The sequence below is a fragment of the Natrix helvetica genome (genome assembly GCF_964273705.1).
Source record: "Natrix helvetica genome assembly, chromosome: 1".
In the NCBI taxonomy this organism is placed as follows: Eukaryota; Metazoa; Chordata; class Lepidosauria; order Squamata; family Natricidae; genus Natrix; species Natrix helvetica.
This window is the reverse complement of record NC_138548.1, coordinates 160,483,767-160,503,591: the sequence shown is the minus strand read 5'-3', so window position 1 is coordinate 160,503,591 and position 19,825 is coordinate 160,483,767. Positions and strand designations below refer to the sequence as shown.

The following is a 19,825-nucleotide window of genomic DNA, read 5'->3' as shown; positions in this document are numbered from 1 at the left end:
ACTGATGACCTTCAGCGGAAGATATCCTACTCCAGCTCCTTTCATGTCACCATCAAGGAGCTGGAGCAAGTGACAGGAGCTCACCTCACCACACAGCACCATTTGGGTTTCAAACATGGACTTGCTAACCCCAACCCAGTGTCCTCACCACGCGAGCGATCACGCTCTGTAGTCATTAAGCAAACCAATGGTTCACCATAGGTCAGCTTTGCTGAAAACCAGAAGTAAAAACTGGTTTTCAGCAAAACTGTCATAAAATGCAAACACATGGCCATGGGATATGGCAAAGAGCTGTAAATGCAGTTGCTGATTGCCTGACATGCAGTCACATGACAATCAGAGGAGTGGCCCATTATAATTTTGGAACCAGGTAAAAAATACCGCCAGGGAGGTCTGACATAACTTCAAATAGTCACTAAGCAGCCAGTTGTAAACCAAGGACTACCTAATATGCTTTCCAAAATCTTTATATTGGGGAAAACGGGTTCTAGATAAGCAGTCACAACAGGCTGCTTTTCCACCAGTCTCAGAAAAACTTTTTGTTTAAATTGGAAAGCCCTTAAAAAAAAAAGCAAGACAAAAGTGATCAGGTGATCATTTCATTGTTCACTAGGCCCAATATTTTGAAGTGCGCCAGAATTATTCAGGAGCTTTGGAAACTGTGAATCAAATAATTGCGAATTTTCCACGCTTCCTTCCGGCATTTGTAAAAAAGATGAAACTACATCTGGCTTTGCAGGATTGGGAGCAGTCAGTTGAGACAGCCCAGAGGTGAGTCGACTTAGTTATTCTTGTCTAGATCCATTAAAAATGCTGTATCGTCTCAGCTGCAGTGCTTTTGCAGAAGGCAAAATGATCAAAGGTGATTTCTTCCCTGGTGACTTAGATCATCTTGTAGAGTCGTCCAACCTTGTAGTGCCAAAACGACGGTAAGGGAGATAAATTTTACATCTCATTAACAATGGCTGAGTGATGCTGTGACAGCAGCCTAAGATACTAGTGGGAAAAGCTCTTAACAAAAAAAGAATAATACCATTTTTCACTTATTCATTTCCCAATCTTGATCTAGCTAGTCAGTAGCTATGAAACTCTGGGAAACTCATTTTTTCCAGTCATTGCTTCAGTATTATCAGGTTGTACATGATTGATGGTGGGTAACCAAATATGTGAAGGCTGATAACATTTTCTATCCTGGCACGCACACGCGCTCACACAAACACTCAGTGGAGATAAATGGCACCTACATCAGCTGTTCCCACTGGGGTTTTTTTTTTGTTTGAAATTTTATATAACGAGGGTAGAGAATGATATGAGAACTAAACAAGGATGGGCAATTTACTGCTCTAGTAAAGTAATGTAGCTTTGTGTGCCCAACCTTGTGCAGGGACCATGCAAATCTTTTTTGTATTGTTCCAATTTTAATAAATGTGCTGCCAAAGTGAACAGGGTAAGCCTTGTTTCCGTTTCTCTTAAGTTGTCTTGAAAGCTGGAGATGAGGGGGACATAAAGATGTCAGACAACGCAATACATTTTCAAGAGGGTGCCCTAAGCACATAGAACTCCCAATTAATCTGACGTTTGTCCACAGAACCAATTAATCGTCATTAGTGTCCCAGAGACTAACTCCCCTAAAGTTTGCCCTAAAATAGAAGCAGGAAAGGCCTCCAAATGGAGCTCAGCTATTAGCCAGTGAACCTGACTGAGGCCATCTTGGAGGCTTCCGGGGGGGGGGGGGGAGGATAGTTAGATGGGGTTATGTAGCAAAAACAATAAAGTTTTCCTGTGGGAACCAAGGACATTCTCACAGGTGGCTGACCAGAGGAGGAGTGAAGGAACCAAGCAACTGGGCAGCAATTAGATTGGACAGCATGACCAGTGACTTGGGGAAAGGGAAAACGTTTACTTTTTAATTAGGTGGAAGTCGGCTTTCACCAGTTGTGCCAATACGATGTATCCAATAAATTGTTCTTGCCTGTCTATGTGTGCATTATTTGAACGTTGACATAGCCATTCTGTTTGTAGCTTCTATGTCTTGTAGTTCAGCAGTTTTCCTTGAAAACACCTAAAAATATAGTGTGTGTTTTAGGTATGTGTGTTTTAAAATTTTCCTTTAGGTTGTTGCAGAAAGATCCTCTCAACCTCGATGCCTTAAAAATGGAGGCTGTTCACTATTTGTGCAGGGAAGGAAACATACCTGAGGTGAGTCTTCAGTGTTTCATTCCACATTGTTGGATGCCTTTTTGTATAGAGACATAGGAAACAATGACTCAGGATTTTCCTCCATGTAAAATGATCTATCTTTTAATTGCTGGTGATGATAATGACGATAATGGTTTTAATAATGCAATCGTGTATATATATAGCACTAAGTTCCATTGAATTTATCTCCCAAGGTCAACAAGGGAACATTTCAGTTGTAAAATGTCTTTTGAGAATTCCTGACACAGGAAATACCTGACACAGGTGTTTTAGAATTACATGCAGTAAAAGAATGGATCTAATTTAAGCAATTAGTATCATATTATCAAACAGCCATTAGTAGAACAAGAGATCACCTTTCCAATGCATACTGCCCTAAATCTCATTTGGTGATAGGCCAGAATGGAGCAGATCCAGGCATCACACAAGAAGCTACAAGAAGAATTTGAGCTGTCAGTAAGGTGTGTTTTGCTAGTGGGAGGTAGCAATTGGACGCAAAGCAAACAGTCTCTCCCCCCCACCTGAGGCTCTATGGTATTTTTGTCAATAGGCTCCTTAGTCTATGATTGATACCATAACAAACAATTTCCAAAGTCTGCTCTAGATTGGTCCGAAGATACATTGATTTTACATGTTGCAGAAAGTATTTAATGAAGGCTATCAATGAAACTGTTGAGTGTTGCAGTAGCCTAGAGGTGGAGCTTTCGCCTCACAATCAGGAGGCTGTGAGTTCGATCCTACGTAGAGGCAGACATTTTTCTCTCTCTGGGCACAATGAGAATATATCTGCTGTGAACTCCGTATTGGCGACAGGAAGGGCATCCGGCCAGTAAACACTCAGCTCCCATTCATTTGCCCCGACTCCACCCCTATGCAAGAAGTTATTAAAAGACGAGAGAGAGAAAATCAGTGAAACTGTTGGCTGGATTTGCACCCCTATGTCAACAACCATGGCTTAAAAACCAGATGTGTTGGATTGTAACCTTCTGAGAAGCAAAGTCAATGGGGAAGCCAGATTCACTTAACATCCAGGATACTCGCTTATCAACTGCAGTGATTCACTTAACAATTGTAGCAAAAAAAAGTCGTAAGATGTGACAAAACTTGCTTAACAAATGCTTCACTTAACAACAGACATTTTGGGCTCAATTGTGGTCCTAAGTTGAGGATATTTTGTTTTTCTTAGGCTTCCTCCAGGCTGAAAGATCTGGTTAGTGCTTTAGATCAGTTGGAACCACAGAATCCTCTGCTTTTCTGTAAGATAGCCTTGGTTTTTAGCAGAACGGTAAGTAGAAAAGATTTTTTTTAATTGCTAGTAATGATTGATTCAATGATTCCCTTATATAAGCAGGCAAGCTCTCTTATGTACATAATGCTAACTTTGTCTTTCATAGGAAGCACTAATTTATGCCCTGGTCATGCCTTTTGAGGATAATGCAAAGACTAATCATTATTGTAGGTACAGGTAGTCCTTGACTTACAACCATTCATTTAATAACCATTGCAAACAACCAGTTGTAGGTCGAGGACTATTAAGAGTTAAAGCCCAGGTATGCTTCAGGAAGTGCTAAATTACTGCAATTGGAAATAGATTTTTCGGCATGGAAATTGAAGGGATAGCTTTATCATTTGTTTGGTATTTCTATCATTATTGCAACCCTGATGTACAGGGAACACTTTTCTTCCTCTCATGGCTTCCTACAGTCACTTCCCTCCAGGGGTGGGATTCAGCCGGTTCGGACCAGTTCAGGCTAATCTGTAGCTCCGACGATCAGCTGAGAGCGAACCAGTTCGCTCTGACGATCAGGTTGGCCCGCCCGCTTTACTTACCTATGTCCTCTCAGCTGATTAGCGTGGCAGATTAGATTGCCATGCTTCAGCTGTGTTACTCCCCAAGAAGTAACGTGGAAGGTAAGTTCTGGTAAAATTGCGCACGTGCACGATCACCGAACGAGTTGTTAAACCGGCAGGATCCCACCACTGCTTCCCTCCCTCTCTTTATTTGTGTTGGGTCTCTCTCTGTGGCAAGAGACTCACTTATGACGGATTCTGAGCAAAAGGTGAGATGTGCAGGGGTATTAAAAAATGGAGGCTTGAGAATCTTTTCCCAAAGCAGACAGCAATCAAAGATGGAGATGGTTGGGGCAGACCAATTCATGAACTTCATGGGTGCCTTTGCTGGCCTTGATTCTGGATTTTAGTCGCCCAGTATTGGTAGCAGAACTTGAATATCCAATTTTCAGTCACGTTGACTAATGCAAGGGATATTTTCCAGATTTATGCCTTAGGCAGTCTTACTCTGTCAAGGAGTACATTTTCTTAGGAGTAATTTGTTGGGGGCTGCTTGCTAGCGAAGGGCATGGCCTAAAGAAGCAGGCCAAAAAACATTTTCTCTTCCTTTTTTTAAAAAGAGTTTTATTATTTTTCAGTTACAAAAATAAACATTCCATCTTTCCTTATGCCGGGTGTCGTATGGGTACAAACATCTCTGTGCAACATTGTTCCTCTTTTGCCACATCTTTCACATTCATATTAACATTCTTTCCCTAAGTTTAGTATTATAATATATTGAGCATTTTTCTTCTTAATTTCTTTTAGTAATAATATCATATCAACGTTAAACATCATTATTCTCATCATACACATACTAACAGTTTTCATCTTATTTATATCTCTGTCTAAGTGTATTGTCTACTTATTTTTTAGCTTTCTTTATTTCCAAACTCCTTTTTCCCCCTCCAACCATTGGTAAAATACTTCCCAAATCATATAATATTCAGTTTGCTTTTCTCCTTAATTGCTAATGTTAATCTGTTCATTGCTGCACATTCTAATATTTTCCTTATCACCTTCTCATCAATCGGAATCTCTACAATTTTCCAATGTTGTACATTTTCTCTTTCTGAAATGTTACTCTCAGAATAGGGGGTTACCATATTTTTCAGAATATAAGACGCACTGGAGTATGATGCACCAAGATTTGGAAGAGGCAATTTTTTAAAAAAAGTTTTTACACTCTGCAGACCTCCCAAAAATGGCCCATTTTTTGTGAAAACGGGCCCATTTTTTGTCAAAAAAAGGGGCATGAATAGTCTTTAGGAGGCTTGTAGAGTGCTCCAGGGGGAGCAAAAATGAACAAAAAACGGCCAATTTTTGCTCATTTCTGCCCTCCCCAGCCCCCAGGAGCACTCTGGAAGCCTCCTAAAGGCTATGCACAGCCATTTTGGTGAAGGGGGTGGGGTTTCAGGAGGCCAAAAAGGCTGTATTCAGTGTATAAGACGCAGCCAGATTTTCACACTTTTTTTGAGAGCGAAAAAGGTGCGTCTTATACTCCAGAAAATATGGTAGTTAAAGAATTTAGTAAAATTGTAGACAGCTCTCTTGCAGAGAGTTTCTTCGATTGGGCCATAAATGTATGCGATGATGGATACAATTAAATTATTTGAAGTAAAGATGGTCATTTTTAATTAATATTGTGATTATGTTCTCAATGGATTTTTTTTGGGGGGGGGTATTTGTTTTAACTCTAGTGTGGCCGCAATCCACACATCCTGCAGCTGACTCAGATGTTGGTGGACAGAGCTTTCAGCTTAGCTCCTCATAACGCAGACATTGCTACAGAGCTGGGCTATCAGATGCTTTTTCAAGGAAAAATAAAGGAAGCTATGAAATGCTACAAAACGGCTATGGCTCTTGATGAGACAAGTGTTCCTGCACTAACAGGTTTGAATAATGGATAGAGGGGGTGAGAGGGAGGGACAGAGGGAGAGGGAGAGCAGGAGGGGGAGAGAGAGGGATGGAGGGCAGAGGGAGAGAGAGGAAGCAAAGTGGAAGAGGAGGGAAGGGAAATAGAGAGAGAGAGGAAGGAAAAGAGGGAGGGGGAAAGAGAGAGGAGGAAGGAGAGAGAGAGAGAGAAAGAGAGAGAGAGAGAGAGAGAGAGAGAGAGAGAGAGAGAGAAGCTGATCTTTCCCAGTTTGTTTTTGAGTGATTATTGTATTTTCATAGCTTCAGGTTACCTTTGACTGAATTTCAGATTCAGATTTAGAGCTTTGCCAAGAACAACCATTTCTCTCCCAGAGCCCAATGTGGTTGGCGACAGAGGTGATGCCCTTTTCATTGCTGACTTCAGACCTAGGTCCTGCTAGCCTGCAGTTCTTGATAGAATAGATTCGTTGGATGCCTTCTTGTAATCTATGAAATCTGATCTGTGCCCTGAAGACGTTTCGTAGAATAAAGCTGAAGAGAAACATCCTTGCATTACAGGAATTATCCGAAGCCAGTTAATGGAAGGGAAGTTAGAAGATGTAGAGCAGCAGTTGGAGTTCCTGAAAGAAGTTCAGCAGTCTATTGGAATATCAGCGGTAAGTGGAGAGTAATGTTTTCCAAATACGATTTGATACTAATCCATGTTCTTAATGCAGCTAGGAGGCCCTTTGTGCTGCAGTTCTGTTTTCATGTTCCTTACAATGTCCAGCTCTTGGATTTCATGACAGAGGGTCATGTGATCAAAATTTGGGTGCTGGGCAATTGGCAAATATTTATTATGATTGCAGCCTGGTTGCAGTTGGTTTCTGACAAGCTAAGTCAGTGGGAGAAGCCAGATTCATTTAACGACTGTATGATTCACTTAACAACTGCAGTGATTCACAACCATTTTTTTTCTTTTTACAAAGAAATAATCTCTTGCTTCCGGGTGGCGTCAGGGTAACTAAATGGAGCTGAGCATTTACTGGCCGGATGCCCTTCCTGAAGCCTATGTGGAGTTCGCAGCAGATATTTTCCTTTTGTGCCCTGATACAGAAACATTTCCTGCTGCCCAGGACTGAACTCTCCTAAGTGCGAAGCGAGCGCCTGCACTTCTAGGCCACCATGCCGCTTCACTTAACCAAGGCAATAAAGCTTGTAAAAGTAGACACAACTAACTTAACAACTGCCTTGCTTAGCAAGAAAAATTCTAGTCTCAATTGGGATCATAAGTCAAAGACTACCTGTATATAGATAATCGGAATGGAAGTCTCAGTTTTTATCTGTTTAATGTAAGGCTAAGATAGAGATGGAGGAATGTACTACATAGGGGTTGGATCCCCTAACGGGGATTTTTAGCTACAACAGTCAGTATCAGTGCCCAACACCTGATGGAATAGAAAATATTTTTATGTATTTTTTAAAAACATGTTTTGTAGGAGCTGTCTTATCTACGTGCGGTATTGGCTATGAAGAAAAATAAAAGACAAGAAGAAGTTATTACTTTGTTGAATGATGTACTCGATGCCCATTTTTCTTCCCTCCAAGGTTTACCTCTTGGTATAGAATATTTTGAAAAATTAAACCCAGATTTTTTGATAGAAATTATTAAGGAGTATCTTAATTTTTGCCCAAATCAGGTAAGATACTAAAATTCTTATTTTTTTTTCCAAATAATCCATATATATAATGTTGTGTTTCTCACTCCTTCTTTAAAAAAGTTCCATAATGATGGAAAGAACAATTATTAAAAGGTTTGGCTTGCTATGTGTAGAAAGCAAACACAGGTTTATAGTGGAATAGCCTGTGAAATGGGCAAAAAGGTAGTTAATACTTTTAATATATTATCACGAAAATAACAAGATACAAGCTCAGTTGTGGGAATACTTTTGCGTTTTTAACTACTAAAACCATTTCTCCCCTTTTCATTAAAAATATAAATGAGGAAATCGTTATGACCCAAATTAGTTATAACGTGCAATGGATAGCAGATTTATTCTGTTGGGGACCAAAGCAAGAAGTAAGATAGGCCCCCCATTTTCTGTTTTGTGAAACTCTTTCTGATATCTCTTTCCTCTATATGTCTATAGAGATTCTTGGTCATCCAGGTCATGATTGTCCCAAAGGTGTTTTTTTTCGGGAGGCAACTGGACTTCCTTGTTTTTTCTTTTGAAGACATTTTGCTTCTCATCCAAGAAGCTTCTTCAGCTCTGACAGGATAGTGGGGAACGGAAGGATTTATACTTCTTGCAGACAGCTGGTCATTTGCATCCTTTTAGAGGGTCATTGAAGCACTTGGAGGTTTATCTGTGTCCTCAGGGTCACCTGAATAGTGCTCCTGGTTCTTGTAGTGTGTAGTTTTTGGATGAGAAGTGAAACATCTTCAGTAGAAAAACAAGGAAGTCCAGTTGCCTCCTGAAAAAGCACCTTTGGGACAACCATGACCTGCGTGACTGAGAATCTCTACAATTTGGCATGAGCACCCTTTGAATGGTGTTGGAGTAGGAATGGATTTCCAGAGGGAAAAAGGGTAGACTACAAGAACCAGGAGCACTACTCAGGTGACCCTGAGGCACAGATAAACCTCCTAGTGCTTTAATGACCCTGTAAAAGGATGCAAATGACCAGCTGTCTGCAAAGAATATAAATCCTTCCATTCCCCACTATCCTGTTAGAGCTGAAGAAGCTTCTTGGATGCGAAGCGAAATGAATTCAAAAGAAAGAAGTCCAGTTGCCTCCTGAAAAAAACACCTTTGGGACCTTTCCTCTATAGTTCTTACCAGAGGTTTAGATTAATCTTTTGCAAAATCACTGCCTAGTAATTCTGGGAGCTATCATCCCAACATATTTAGAGGTTGAGGGAAAACTAGTGTAGTCTAAATGATGCCAATGAAACAAGGTAAAAAAAAACCAAAGCAATTTGGCAAGAAACCTAATCCTGACCTAATTCCTAAAGATTTATCTACTAAATAAGATTTACTGGAAGATTCTACCTTTGGAGTGCTTCCTTTGGAGGTAAGCGGGATGACGAAGCTGATCTGTCCAGGTCTCACCCTCTTGTCTTAGTACCCAACATGCAGTTGGATGTCAACAGATGGATTCAGAAATGCCAATTAATAAAGAATAATGTTTGTAGCTCGGTTGAAATCAGGGTGCTTGTTTCTCTCTTGGTTGTTTTCTTGCAGATGTTTCATTACCCAATCTAAGTAACATGATGGGCACTGATGATGTTACCTAGTTTGGGTAATGAAATGTCTGCAAGAAAACATCTAAGCACAGAGAGCAGCAAGGACCCTCAGTAATGCCAAGGTTACTGAGGCATTGAGAGATGCAAAGAACAAGACTAGGCAAAATGCACATTGGATTTTACTTCTCACTCAAATGAATGTGTTCATCATGTTGAACTCCCTCTGTTGTATAGTTGGAGTACAATAATGTTTAATCATGAAATATCTTTTAACTTTTAGCCTGCAGGTGCAGGGCAGCCTCCTTCACCACTTCTGAGGCCTTGCGCATCCGTCCTTGAAACAGTGATGAAAACAGTCCCTGGTCTTTTACAAGCTGCCTACTTGGTTGCAAAAGTGAAATACTTATCAGGTAATCATTTCTTTAAGGGCCCATTTTTGTTCTTTCAAATTATACACTCAGTTTTGGAAAGTAGCTTCCGAGAATGTAGACAAAGTGCAGGCTACATTGCCCCACAGACAAACTTTCTGAGGAATATAATGCTAAAATTCAGTATAAATTCAGAGAAATGTTCATTTTAGGTTGGAAATAGATTAAAAACGGCTTTAGCCTTGCTGTAGACCTGAGTATTTAATCACCCAGAGAAGAAACAAGTTAAGGAAAGGATGAAGAATATGATTTCTGAGATTCTCTCCATCCCTGTTACCAGCAATGGCTGTAGGAGTGGTTGGCATTTTCTTGTGCAGCAAAATAATGTTTGCATTTGTGTGTGTATTAATTATATTCTCTTAGTGCATACGTGTTCGCTCTGAGAGTGTGTGTGTGTGTATGAATCTCTAATTAGACCATCCAGACTAAAATAAATGGAATTATTCCTTTATTGGCTAGAACAGGATGAGGGGGACAAAGAAACATACTGTATACAGTCGGGGGGGGGGGGGAATTATTTTACAGATACTTTCCTAAAACAACTTTTGAAAATGGAGGGGTTTTATTTTTCCTACCTCCTGTGTTTCATTTGTTCAATCTGCTCAGGCAACTATGAAGCCTCTGAGAGGATCTTACAACACTGTCTGGAGCAGAGTCCTTCCTACGCAGAGGCTCATCTCCTCATGGCTCAAGTCCATCTGCTGCAAAGCAACTTCCAACTCTGTGCTCAGTCCCTGGAGCTCTGTCTAAGTTACAACTTTCAGGCAAGTCGGATGGGTCTGTACTGAAACTCTACTTCCATTGCATACTTGACTGTCATCTAAACTGGCTCTCCGAATTTTTAATATCGGTGTTTATTATTTGAGAGCGCTGAGGTGATTGCAGTTTGTCACAGAATTGTTAATTAGACTTTTAATGCCCTAAAGTGGTTGGTTCCTTGTCTTGCCTACAGGGTTGGTAGTGTTGTGACCCGCCAGCAGCCAGTGGAGCTGGCAGCAGATTCGGACAGTGAGGATGTTGGGGAGGAACAGGGGCCAGTCCTGGAGTCTGGGGAAGGCTCTGATGAGGGCTCTGTGTCGGAGGCAGAGATGGGGCCGTCTGACAGTTATCAGCTGCCTTCGGAGTCAGACATCAGTGAGGCAGACGAACAGCTGGAGACTGTACCCAGTGTGCGCATATGCAGAGTTACCAGACAAAGGGAACAGCTAAGGAACAAGGGCTGACTTGGGATTAAGGCCACAGGTGGACAATAAATTCCCTCCCATAGGGAATAAAAGAGGAGCGAAAGGGGAGTAGAGTTTGCAGGAGACAATTAGTTCGCTTAATTGGTTCATGACTCTCAGAGGCTCCTTGCCAAGGCAGCTCTCCAAGCCAGATAAGGTCTGTGACTCTAAATTCACCCTTGAAAGACTTTGCTGGATGTGAACGAGAGGAATTCACAGTAACTTAATAAAAAGGGTTTTCTGTCAGGACAAAGAGTCTGCTTCGTGGTTTGGGGAAGCCTAGGTCAGAACAGGTAGACTGTATCTTCTAAGATCGAATTCAGTTCCCTTTTTCTTGCTGATTTACAACTATCCAATAGTGTCAAATAGGCGAACAATTGCCCATATAAATATTACTTCAGATCAGAGTTTGACAAAACTTTATTCTGGCCACAACAGAAACTAGCCCAGATTGTAGGTATAGCAAAGCACCAGATACACACAGAGGAGCTGATACTATAGATCTTACAAATTTGAATTAGAAATTTCAAAATTTCAGTCGATTTTAAATTTTGATAAATACAGGCTGCAATACTTATTACAGGAGGATCATCAGAAATTTATAGCAGAATTGTATTGATTACTGCCTTACAGAGGATTGGAATGTAATTCCTAAATATTTGAAGGCCATTGTTCTTTAGATTTTTATTTTCCAGCAGTGGCTATAACAATTGGCCTACCGTTTAGAAATCATTCTGATTTTTGTTTTACAGTAATTAATAGTATGTTTTTCCTTTTCAATGTACTCTGTACTTTTGATTTTCAAAATATTCAAACATTCCAACACCCTTTGTATAATTTGAAGGCAGAACTCCTGGGAATCTTTTATAAAGCTTAGCAATTATGCGACACTATAATTGCTCAAAGAATATTCTTAAATATCTGCATCATACATAGTTGGTTTTCAATGTGTTTTTTTTTTTAAAAGAAAATTCGTCGACGACAGTCGAGAATGCAGATGCCAATTATTTGTTCAAATCACTTTTTACCAGATTAGGGATCATCCTGTGTACCACTTAGTAAAAGCTCAAGCCCAGATAAAGATGGGTGAGATAGCAGAAGCCATCAAAACCTTGCAGATGGCAATGAATTTGCCAGGGATGAGAACCAGTACACCGTCCTCTAAATCGAAAACAATCGAAATTGATGGGTGCGATCGTCTGTCTCTCTACCTGGAACTGGTAGAGGCTCATCGTTTGAATGGTGAACAGGTATTTGTTTTTATTTATTTGTGTATCAAAGGATATGGCAATATTATGAATTGTCATGGAACATATGGATGACCTTGGGGCAGGGGTGGGTTCCGGCAGGCACTACTGCCGGTTTGCTCATATGCGCGCTTCGCGTGGGCACTTGATGTGTGCTGTGCGTACATGCGCAGTGCAATTAAAATTGTTCTGCGCATGTGCAGAGCTGAAAAACAAGATGGTGGCGCCAACAGCGCTGCCTGGGGAACCAGTTCGAGGGCATGCCAGGCCTGGGTTACTGCCGGTTCCAGTGACCCAGGTGACCCAGGCCGCCATACCAGTTCGGCCGAATCGGCAGGAACCCACCGCTGCCTTGGGGGATGAGGGACCCACCTTAATTGATCAGATGGTTAAAATGCCGGCAGGAAGTTGTACCTTCAGATTTGCCAGATTCTAGAATAGAAATTAGAAATTTAATTTGTTAGCCGCTCCCTCTCCACAAGGGACTCGGGGCGGCGTACAATAAAATATACATACATACATATAAAAATAAAAATACACATGTATACATACATATACATACATGCATGGAGGAGGTAATAATTAAAAATACATTACATTAATAATAATAAAAATTAGTCATTAAAAATACCCCGAAATAATAATACAATTTAAAAAGGACTGTCAGGAGGAAAAGGATAAACTACGGTTGAGCCAGGCCAGACAATTGAAAGAGGTGGGTCTTGAGCTTTACACGGAAGGAGCGGAGATCGGAAGTAATCCTGATATCAAGGGGGAGGTCATTCCACAGGGCTGGGCCCATCACAGAGAAGGCCCTGCTCCTGGGTGTCGCCCCCCGACACTGTTTAGCGGACGGCACCCGGAGAAGTCCCTCTCTGTGTGAGCGGATTGGTCGTAGGGATGTATGGGGCAGGATGCGATCCCGCAAGTAACTAGGTCCTGTGCCATGGAGCACTTTAAAGATCATAATCAGAACCTTGAAATGCACCCGATAGACCACAGGAAGCCAGTGCAGCTCGCGCAGGAGAGGTGTTACATGGGAGTACCTAGTCCTCCCCATAATCACCCGCGCGGCCGCATTCTGGAACAACTGTAGTCTCCGAGTGCATCTCAAGGGAAGCCCCATGTAGAGAGCATTGCAGTAGTCCAGGCGAGACGTCACCAGCGCATGGGTGACTATGCGCAAGGCATCCCGGTCCAATAAGGGGCGCAATTGGCACACCAGGCGAACCTGGTGGAACGCCCCCCTTGCCACGGCTGTTACATGGTCATCCATGGACAGCCGGGCATCTAGGAGGATGCCCAAATTGTGCGCCCGTTCCATGGGGACCAGTTGCTCGCCCCCGATGTCCAGAGATGGAAGCAACTGGTTGAACCGGGGGGCCGGAAGCCACAGCCACTCCGTCTTGGAGGGGTTGAGTTTGAGTCGGTTGTCATCCATCCAGATCCGTACGGCTTCCAAGCACCGGGACATCATTTCTGTTATTGTAACCTTACAATCAAATAGGTTTAGCTCATCTACCCTGTTTCCCTGAAAATACGACCTACCCTGAAAGTAAGTCCTAGCTTGATTTTTACACGTGTGCCCAATATAAGCCCTACTTCCAAAATAAGCCCACTCCAGGGTGCATGGGTAAAAATTAAGCTAGGGTGGGGATGGGAGGATACTGTCCTACTACTTACTTTTGGATAGTTGTAGACAGGCCTCGCATACCCCAACACCTGCTTTGCCGACCCATTTCTTCTGCAGCCAGCAGGGCTGGCAAAGCTTTCCTGAAGGCCTCTGGATCAATCCGGAGCTCTGTTATTGATTGCAGAGGCGTTCAGGAAAGCCTTTCCAGCCGCAGAAGAAGAAATTCCTGAAGGCCTCTGACAGTGAAAAGGAGGCCGGGGGTGCAAGTGAGGTTAGTCAGTGGATGACATGCCCCGAAAATAAGACCTGGTGCCTTTTTTTGGTGGCAAAAAAATATAAGACAGGGTCTTATTTTCAGGGAAACACAGTAATATGTTTCCTATCTGATTTATCCAAGGGAGCTGACACGTACATTTAACATTCGAGCATGGTTTTATGAACTAAAGAGAGATGTTACTACATTTACAGTTTAAAATCATTTGAAATATTTGCAATTACCCTGATAGCAGTGACCAACAGAATGCACATCAGTGGTGAAATTCATTTTTTTACTACCAGTTCAGTAGCTGTGGCTTAGTGGCCGTGGCAGGGGTCTGTAAATCTCCATTCTCTCCCCACTCCAGGGGAAGGCTACTGTAAACCTCCAATTTCAAAGATGTCAATTTCATACAGTATGGTTTGAAAGTAGTTTCTTTAACCCTTAATAGCCACCCGGATCTGCAGAACTTGAGCAAAGAATGCCCAAGAGAAAGCTAGGAGTGATAGTTCCGTATTCTTTTCTGAGTTAAGGACGTGTGAGCTTTCTTCATGTTGTTGGAAGCTTTATAGCTAACAAGAAAGTCAGTAATCACAAGGTGCTTTTTAGAACGTTGTGGTGGGAAAAAGTTTGAAATTGAAAGGCCGTGAGTAGAAAGAAAGAAAAAAAATGGCTACCCATCTAAGAAACCTCTATAGACTGCATTCTTGAATTGCCCATGACTGCATCCATTTAAAAAAGATTTTCACCTTCTCTTCAGTTGGAATAAAGAAGGTTATTTGGAAGTTTTTCAAACTGCCTTCCACATAATAGCAAACTTTTTGTCAGCAGATGCTGTGGAATGGTCTGAAAAACTAATCACCTCAGGTTCTATCCTAGAGAAAGGTGCATTTTCAGGAATTTTGAATAAAATATGGTAATGGATTGATTCTGATCTTCTCCTGGCGTGCTAGAGATTTTGCCAAGATATATATTACAATGCTCTTCAGTGTGTATTCTGAAGAATCCTTATGTACGTTTTGATTTGACATTCTTGAAATATATAAAAGAGAAAAAGCAAGGCTGAAGATTACCCTCTATGACCGTGATGGCAAACCTGTGGCACGTGTGACACAGGTGGAACGCAGAGCCATATCAGTGAGCACGTGAGCTCAGCTCCGGTGTGCATGTGCACACCGGCCAGCTAGTTTTAGGGGCTTCTGGGCCCACGAGAAGTCGGGAAACAGGCTATTTTCAGCCTCCAGCGGGCCTTGGGGAGGGAGGCCGTTTTCGCCGTCCCCAAGCTCCTAGAAAGACACTGGAGCCCGGGGAGAGAAAAAACAAGTCCACTGTGCCATCGCATGCCAAAGTGTGGGGAGCGTGGGGATGTCATGTGCACATGCGCTGGGAGCAGGTGCATGGAATTATAGGTGTGGGCACATGCGCACACAACCCCCTGTGCTCCCCCACTTTTGGCACGCGATGGCAAAAAGGTTAGCCATTACTGGTCTATGAATTAGAAGACTAGCCTTTTCTACTTCTGAAAGTTCCATGATTTCTAATTTAGAATCTGTTGAAGAAATTGTACAGGGAGGCAACTCAAGTGGGGAAGATCACCTGCTCCAAAGCTTCTCCCTATAGTTTGTAGAGGTTGACTGGGAAAATAATAAGAGGAGTGGGACAAGATAATGTGTTTTTTCTATCACAATCTCAGTAGGGCTATTGGTAAATAGGCTTGTCAGGTACACAGCTTACTCCTAGGTTTGTTGCAACATAAAGCTTTGAGGAATAGATCTGGCCAATGTTCCATATGAATGTTTTTCTATTTTTTATAATAATTTATTAATTTTACAAATATAGTCAAAGAAAAGGCAAAAGAAAAAGAAGGGGGGGGGGGAAAGAAAGATTTTCTAGCATTATAAAATGTGTTAGAAGGAGTGGTGCGGTGGCCTAGAAGTGGAGCTCTCGCCTCACAATCAGGAGGCTGTGAGTTCAATCCTAGGTAGAGGCAGATATTTCTCCCTCTGGGCACAATGAGAATATATCTGCTGAAACAAACTCTGTACTGGTGACAGGAAAGGCATCCGGCCAGCAAACACTCAGCTCCATTCAGGTGCCCAAGACTTCACCTCGCAAGGGATTATGGGGTCTTTAAAAGAGGATGATGAAGAAAAAAAAGTTGCTATAAAATTCAAAATAACAGTTATTTAAATCTGCAAATCTTAAACATTTAACGATGTAAATCAGTAATAAAGCAAGTCATCGCTGTAAGCCATCCAGAGTCACTTAAGTGAAATGGGCACTGTAGAAATTTAATAAATAAATGTCAATATCAAAATTAGATTACAGTAATTAATAACTATGACCACTATGACTCAAATTACTAAATGTATAAATTGAGATAAATTACCTTTTGACTAATTTGGTGTGTGAACCAATTATGATCCTTAAAAATGTTCCCACAGTATCCTGTACAAGATTCAGACAAACTTTTATAAGATGCCCAAAATCACATGTGTGAGATGAAGGAAGGAATCAAATGAAAGAAGGAATGAAGGAATGAACTAACTAATTAACTAGCTAGCAACTAACTAAATTGGCAGACAAACTGAAAGAAATTAATCTGAGAGCTGAAGTTTTGCATGAACGTGATGGCTGGCATTTTGACAAAACGTTTGTTTGTTTGTAGCATGAAGCTATTAAAATCCTCCAAGATGCTATCAATGAATTTTCTGGTACATCTGAAGAACTGAGAGTCATGATTACTAATGCAGACTTAGTTCTTATGCAAGGAGATGTTGAAGCAGCTTTAACTATGTTCAGAAACATAACACCAGATCAGACTTATTTTGTTGAAGCGAAAGAAAAGATGGCACAGATCTATCTGAAATACAGGAGAGACAAGAAGCTGTATGCAAGCTGTTACAGGTAAGACCTTATATTGCCCGCATCCTTCCCCCCCCCCCCCCAAAAAGAAATTGCATTATCAATTTATATCCAAGAAACCACTTTAATGGTATGGTTTGTGAAACGAGACCAGCTTCATGCATGAATCTAAAACTTGGTTTGAATTTGCTTAATTCAATTAAGTATGGTTAACATAATTAGTCAAAACTGGAGATGAACACTTCCAAACTTCTCTTTATCCTCCCCGGCTGAATTATGTTTTAAGGTTCTTTTCATCCCATTTCAATGTGTTCCATTGAATTACTGTAATCTCAGAAAAGTACTTGCCCACAGATTCACGCATGTTAATTAAAGATGAGATCTCTAGGATATCAACTGATTCCAGTTTTCTTTCTGTAGAAGGCAAGTATTCTTTATTCCTACTAAATTGAAGTTTCCAAGGAAGAAGCAAATATTTACCGGTTAACTCTTAAAGACCAACCCTTGAGATTTTTGATTGTAGAAAATGTATTCTATTGAACTACCAGTAAGTTTCTGTTTCTGGCAGTTTTTGCCGTAATGCTTCATATTGTTCTTTGTAGAGACCTGGTAGAAAAAATGCCAAGTTCCCACACCTTTCTTCTCCTTGGTGATGCATACATGAATATCCAGGAGGTAAGCTTCTCCAGTGTTAGGCTAAGAGTGCTAGAATGAAGCTAGATATTCAGATAATTTAGAAAAAAAAAGGAGAGGATTATGTTGTAATATGAAAGTGAAGAGATTATCTACTCTGTCACAATACCACTGCACTAAATATCTGCATGAAAGTGAAGAGATTCTTGTTCTCCCTGTTGGCATGGACACATGAGTTGATCTTAGTTCCCCCAACTATTCCCAATCAGACCTTGTTCCCAAGCAAAGTCACTCCCTTTGGGAGGTAGAATGAAGAATACAAGTGATGCATACATGCTTCCGAACCCTGTGGAGACCCAGTACTGAGGGCATCTCTTTGGAGACAGCTGCTTTAAGCCCAGATTGGATAGTTTGATAATTTTTGGAAAAAATGTAAGATCAAAATCTAATATGTAAGAAAGCAAAACAACCCCAGAAAGGTAAAAAGATGCTACTTTTTTGCAAGTGACACAAGTATAGAGTTCATAATAGCTAGCAAGGAAAGTGGCCGAAATGACACAGGCTGGCTCCTTACATTTTCCAGGACAGCCTGTGTCATTTCGGCCCATACCCAATGTGAAGAGTAAACATCGGGCCAGCGTGGCTTCGGCCCGGTCTACCCAGTGTGAAGAGGAAACATGACAGCAATTTGGGGAATCGCATCAAGCTGGCTACATCCAGTGAGGCGGGTCAGGCTGGCCATGCCCCCGGTCAGCCACACCCACCTAGTTGGCCACCCCCCAACCCCTGCAGTCAACCACAGCACTCAATGAAATTGAGTTTGACACCCCTGCTTTAGAGCATAAGCCTTTTTAGTGCGTGCGCAAAATCTGGATATGAAGAGACACAGGAGCCCATCTACGATTCAACCACATCGTGGACCGCAGCCGACTATGGGCCTTTTGTTTGACACCCCTGCTCTAAAGTCTGAATTGTCTCTTTTTTAATCAAAGTAACACAGGATCTTTTAGATATATTAATGGGAATTGCTCTGAAGTGGAATTGTTTTGTCATACCTGGCTTTCTGAGCTGCATTGTCCTTGAAAAATATTCTCAAATGATCTGTGTGCGTTTGCCTTCCTTTTTGCCAGAATGTCAATGTGGATTTGCGTGTGTGTGTGTGTGTGTGTGTTTGGCTTACTTGTCTTAAAGAGTTTTCCAAGCGGGAGGAAGGCATATCAATGATGGTCCTTATGTTGCTTCAGCCCCCAGCAACCCAGACAGCAAAGCCAAAGATGGAAGATGCTCAAGGATGCAGTTCATCAATATTTGGAGAGTCACACATGCCCTATATCAGTGATGGCGAACCTATGGCACGCGTGCCACAGGTGGCATGCGGAGCCATTTGTCAGGGCACGCGAGGCGCTGCCCTGTCAGCTGGCCAGCTTGTATGCGCGCGCTGGCCAGCCGAGTTCACCCTTTTTAAAAGCCATTTTTCGCCCTCCCCAGGCTCCAGGAGCCTGGGGAGGGCAAAAACAGCCTGCCCTCCCCCCGGACACCCTCCGGAGGCGTCAGGGAAGCCTCCGGACAGTCCCTGAAGCTTTCGGAGCACTCAAAACGATCCTCTGAGCATACCGGAAGTGACTTCTGGTTTGCTCGGAGGGTCGTTTTGAGCGCTCCGAAGGCGTCAGGGAAGCTTCCGGACGGTCCCTGAAGCTTTCGGAACGCTTAAAACGACCATCCGAGCAAACCGGAACTTCCGGTTTGCTCAGAGGATCGTTTTGAGCACTCCGAAGGCTTCAGGGACTGTCCAGAGGCTTCCCTGACGCCTCCGGAGGGCGTCTGGGGGGGGGCAGGGGAGGCTGTTTTCACCCTCCCCAGGCTCCTATAAAGTCTCTGGAGCCTAGGGAGGGCGAAAAAAGCATGTAAAAATGGGGGGGAGCGCCTGTAGTGCGCGCATGTGCACTGGTTTCCCGCATTGCATTATGGGTGCGGCACACCTGCACACGACCCCCCTGCGCTCCCCCCACTTATGGCACATGAGCCAAAAAAGATTCGCCATCGCTGCCCTATATGAATGAATCATTTTATTATGTGTTGCTTATGAGCTTTTGATTCTCTTGAAAAAATATTTCAGGAATGAGTGGACTAATGAGTTTGATAGCAATTTTGTGCAATTGTGTTGTGTTGTATTGTAAGTCCAATCATACATAATCTTCATTGTTTATCTGTTGCAATTCTAGCCTGAAGAAGCCATAGAGGCTTATGAACAGTCTTTAAAGAAAAATCCTAGAGATGGAGCCTTGGCTCGTAAAATTGGGAATGCTCTCGTCAAGACACACAATTATTCAAAGGTACAGTATGAAGAACATAAGCGGCATGGTGGCCTAGAGGTGAAGATGCTTGTCTCCCTCTCAGAAGGTTCAATCCT

The 19,825-nt window shown here is 42.1% G+C and overlaps 1 protein-coding gene across 2 annotated transcripts in view; it reads left to right on the top strand.

The window, feature by feature from the left end:
* The window catches only part of TTC21B (tetratricopeptide repeat domain 21B), a 58,486-nt gene that overhangs the window by 18,376 nt on the left and 20,285 nt on the right, over nt 1–19,825 (top strand). For both annotated transcript variants that reach the window (XR_014173713.1, XM_081934714.1), the window contains exons 6-17: nt 614–771; nt 2,115–2,199; nt 3,386–3,484; nt 5,730–5,922; nt 6,463–6,560; nt 7,383–7,583; nt 9,411–9,540; nt 10,165–10,322; nt 11,813–12,031; nt 16,586–16,824; nt 17,385–17,457; nt 19,638–19,748. Coding sequence is in view for 1 of the 2 variants with exons in the window: in XM_081934714.1 (XP_081790840.1) it covers nt 614–771; nt 2,115–2,199; nt 3,386–3,484; nt 5,730–5,922; nt 6,463–6,560; nt 7,383–7,583; nt 9,411–9,540; nt 10,165–10,322; nt 11,813–12,031; nt 16,586–16,824; nt 17,385–17,457; nt 19,638–19,748 (1,764 nt within the window). In the remaining variant the exon portion in view is untranslated. The remainder of the gene's footprint in view (nt 1–613; nt 772–2,114; nt 2,200–3,385; nt 3,485–5,729; nt 5,923–6,462; nt 6,561–7,382; nt 7,584–9,410; nt 9,541–10,164; nt 10,323–11,812; nt 12,032–16,585; nt 16,825–17,384; nt 17,458–19,637; nt 19,749–19,825) is intronic.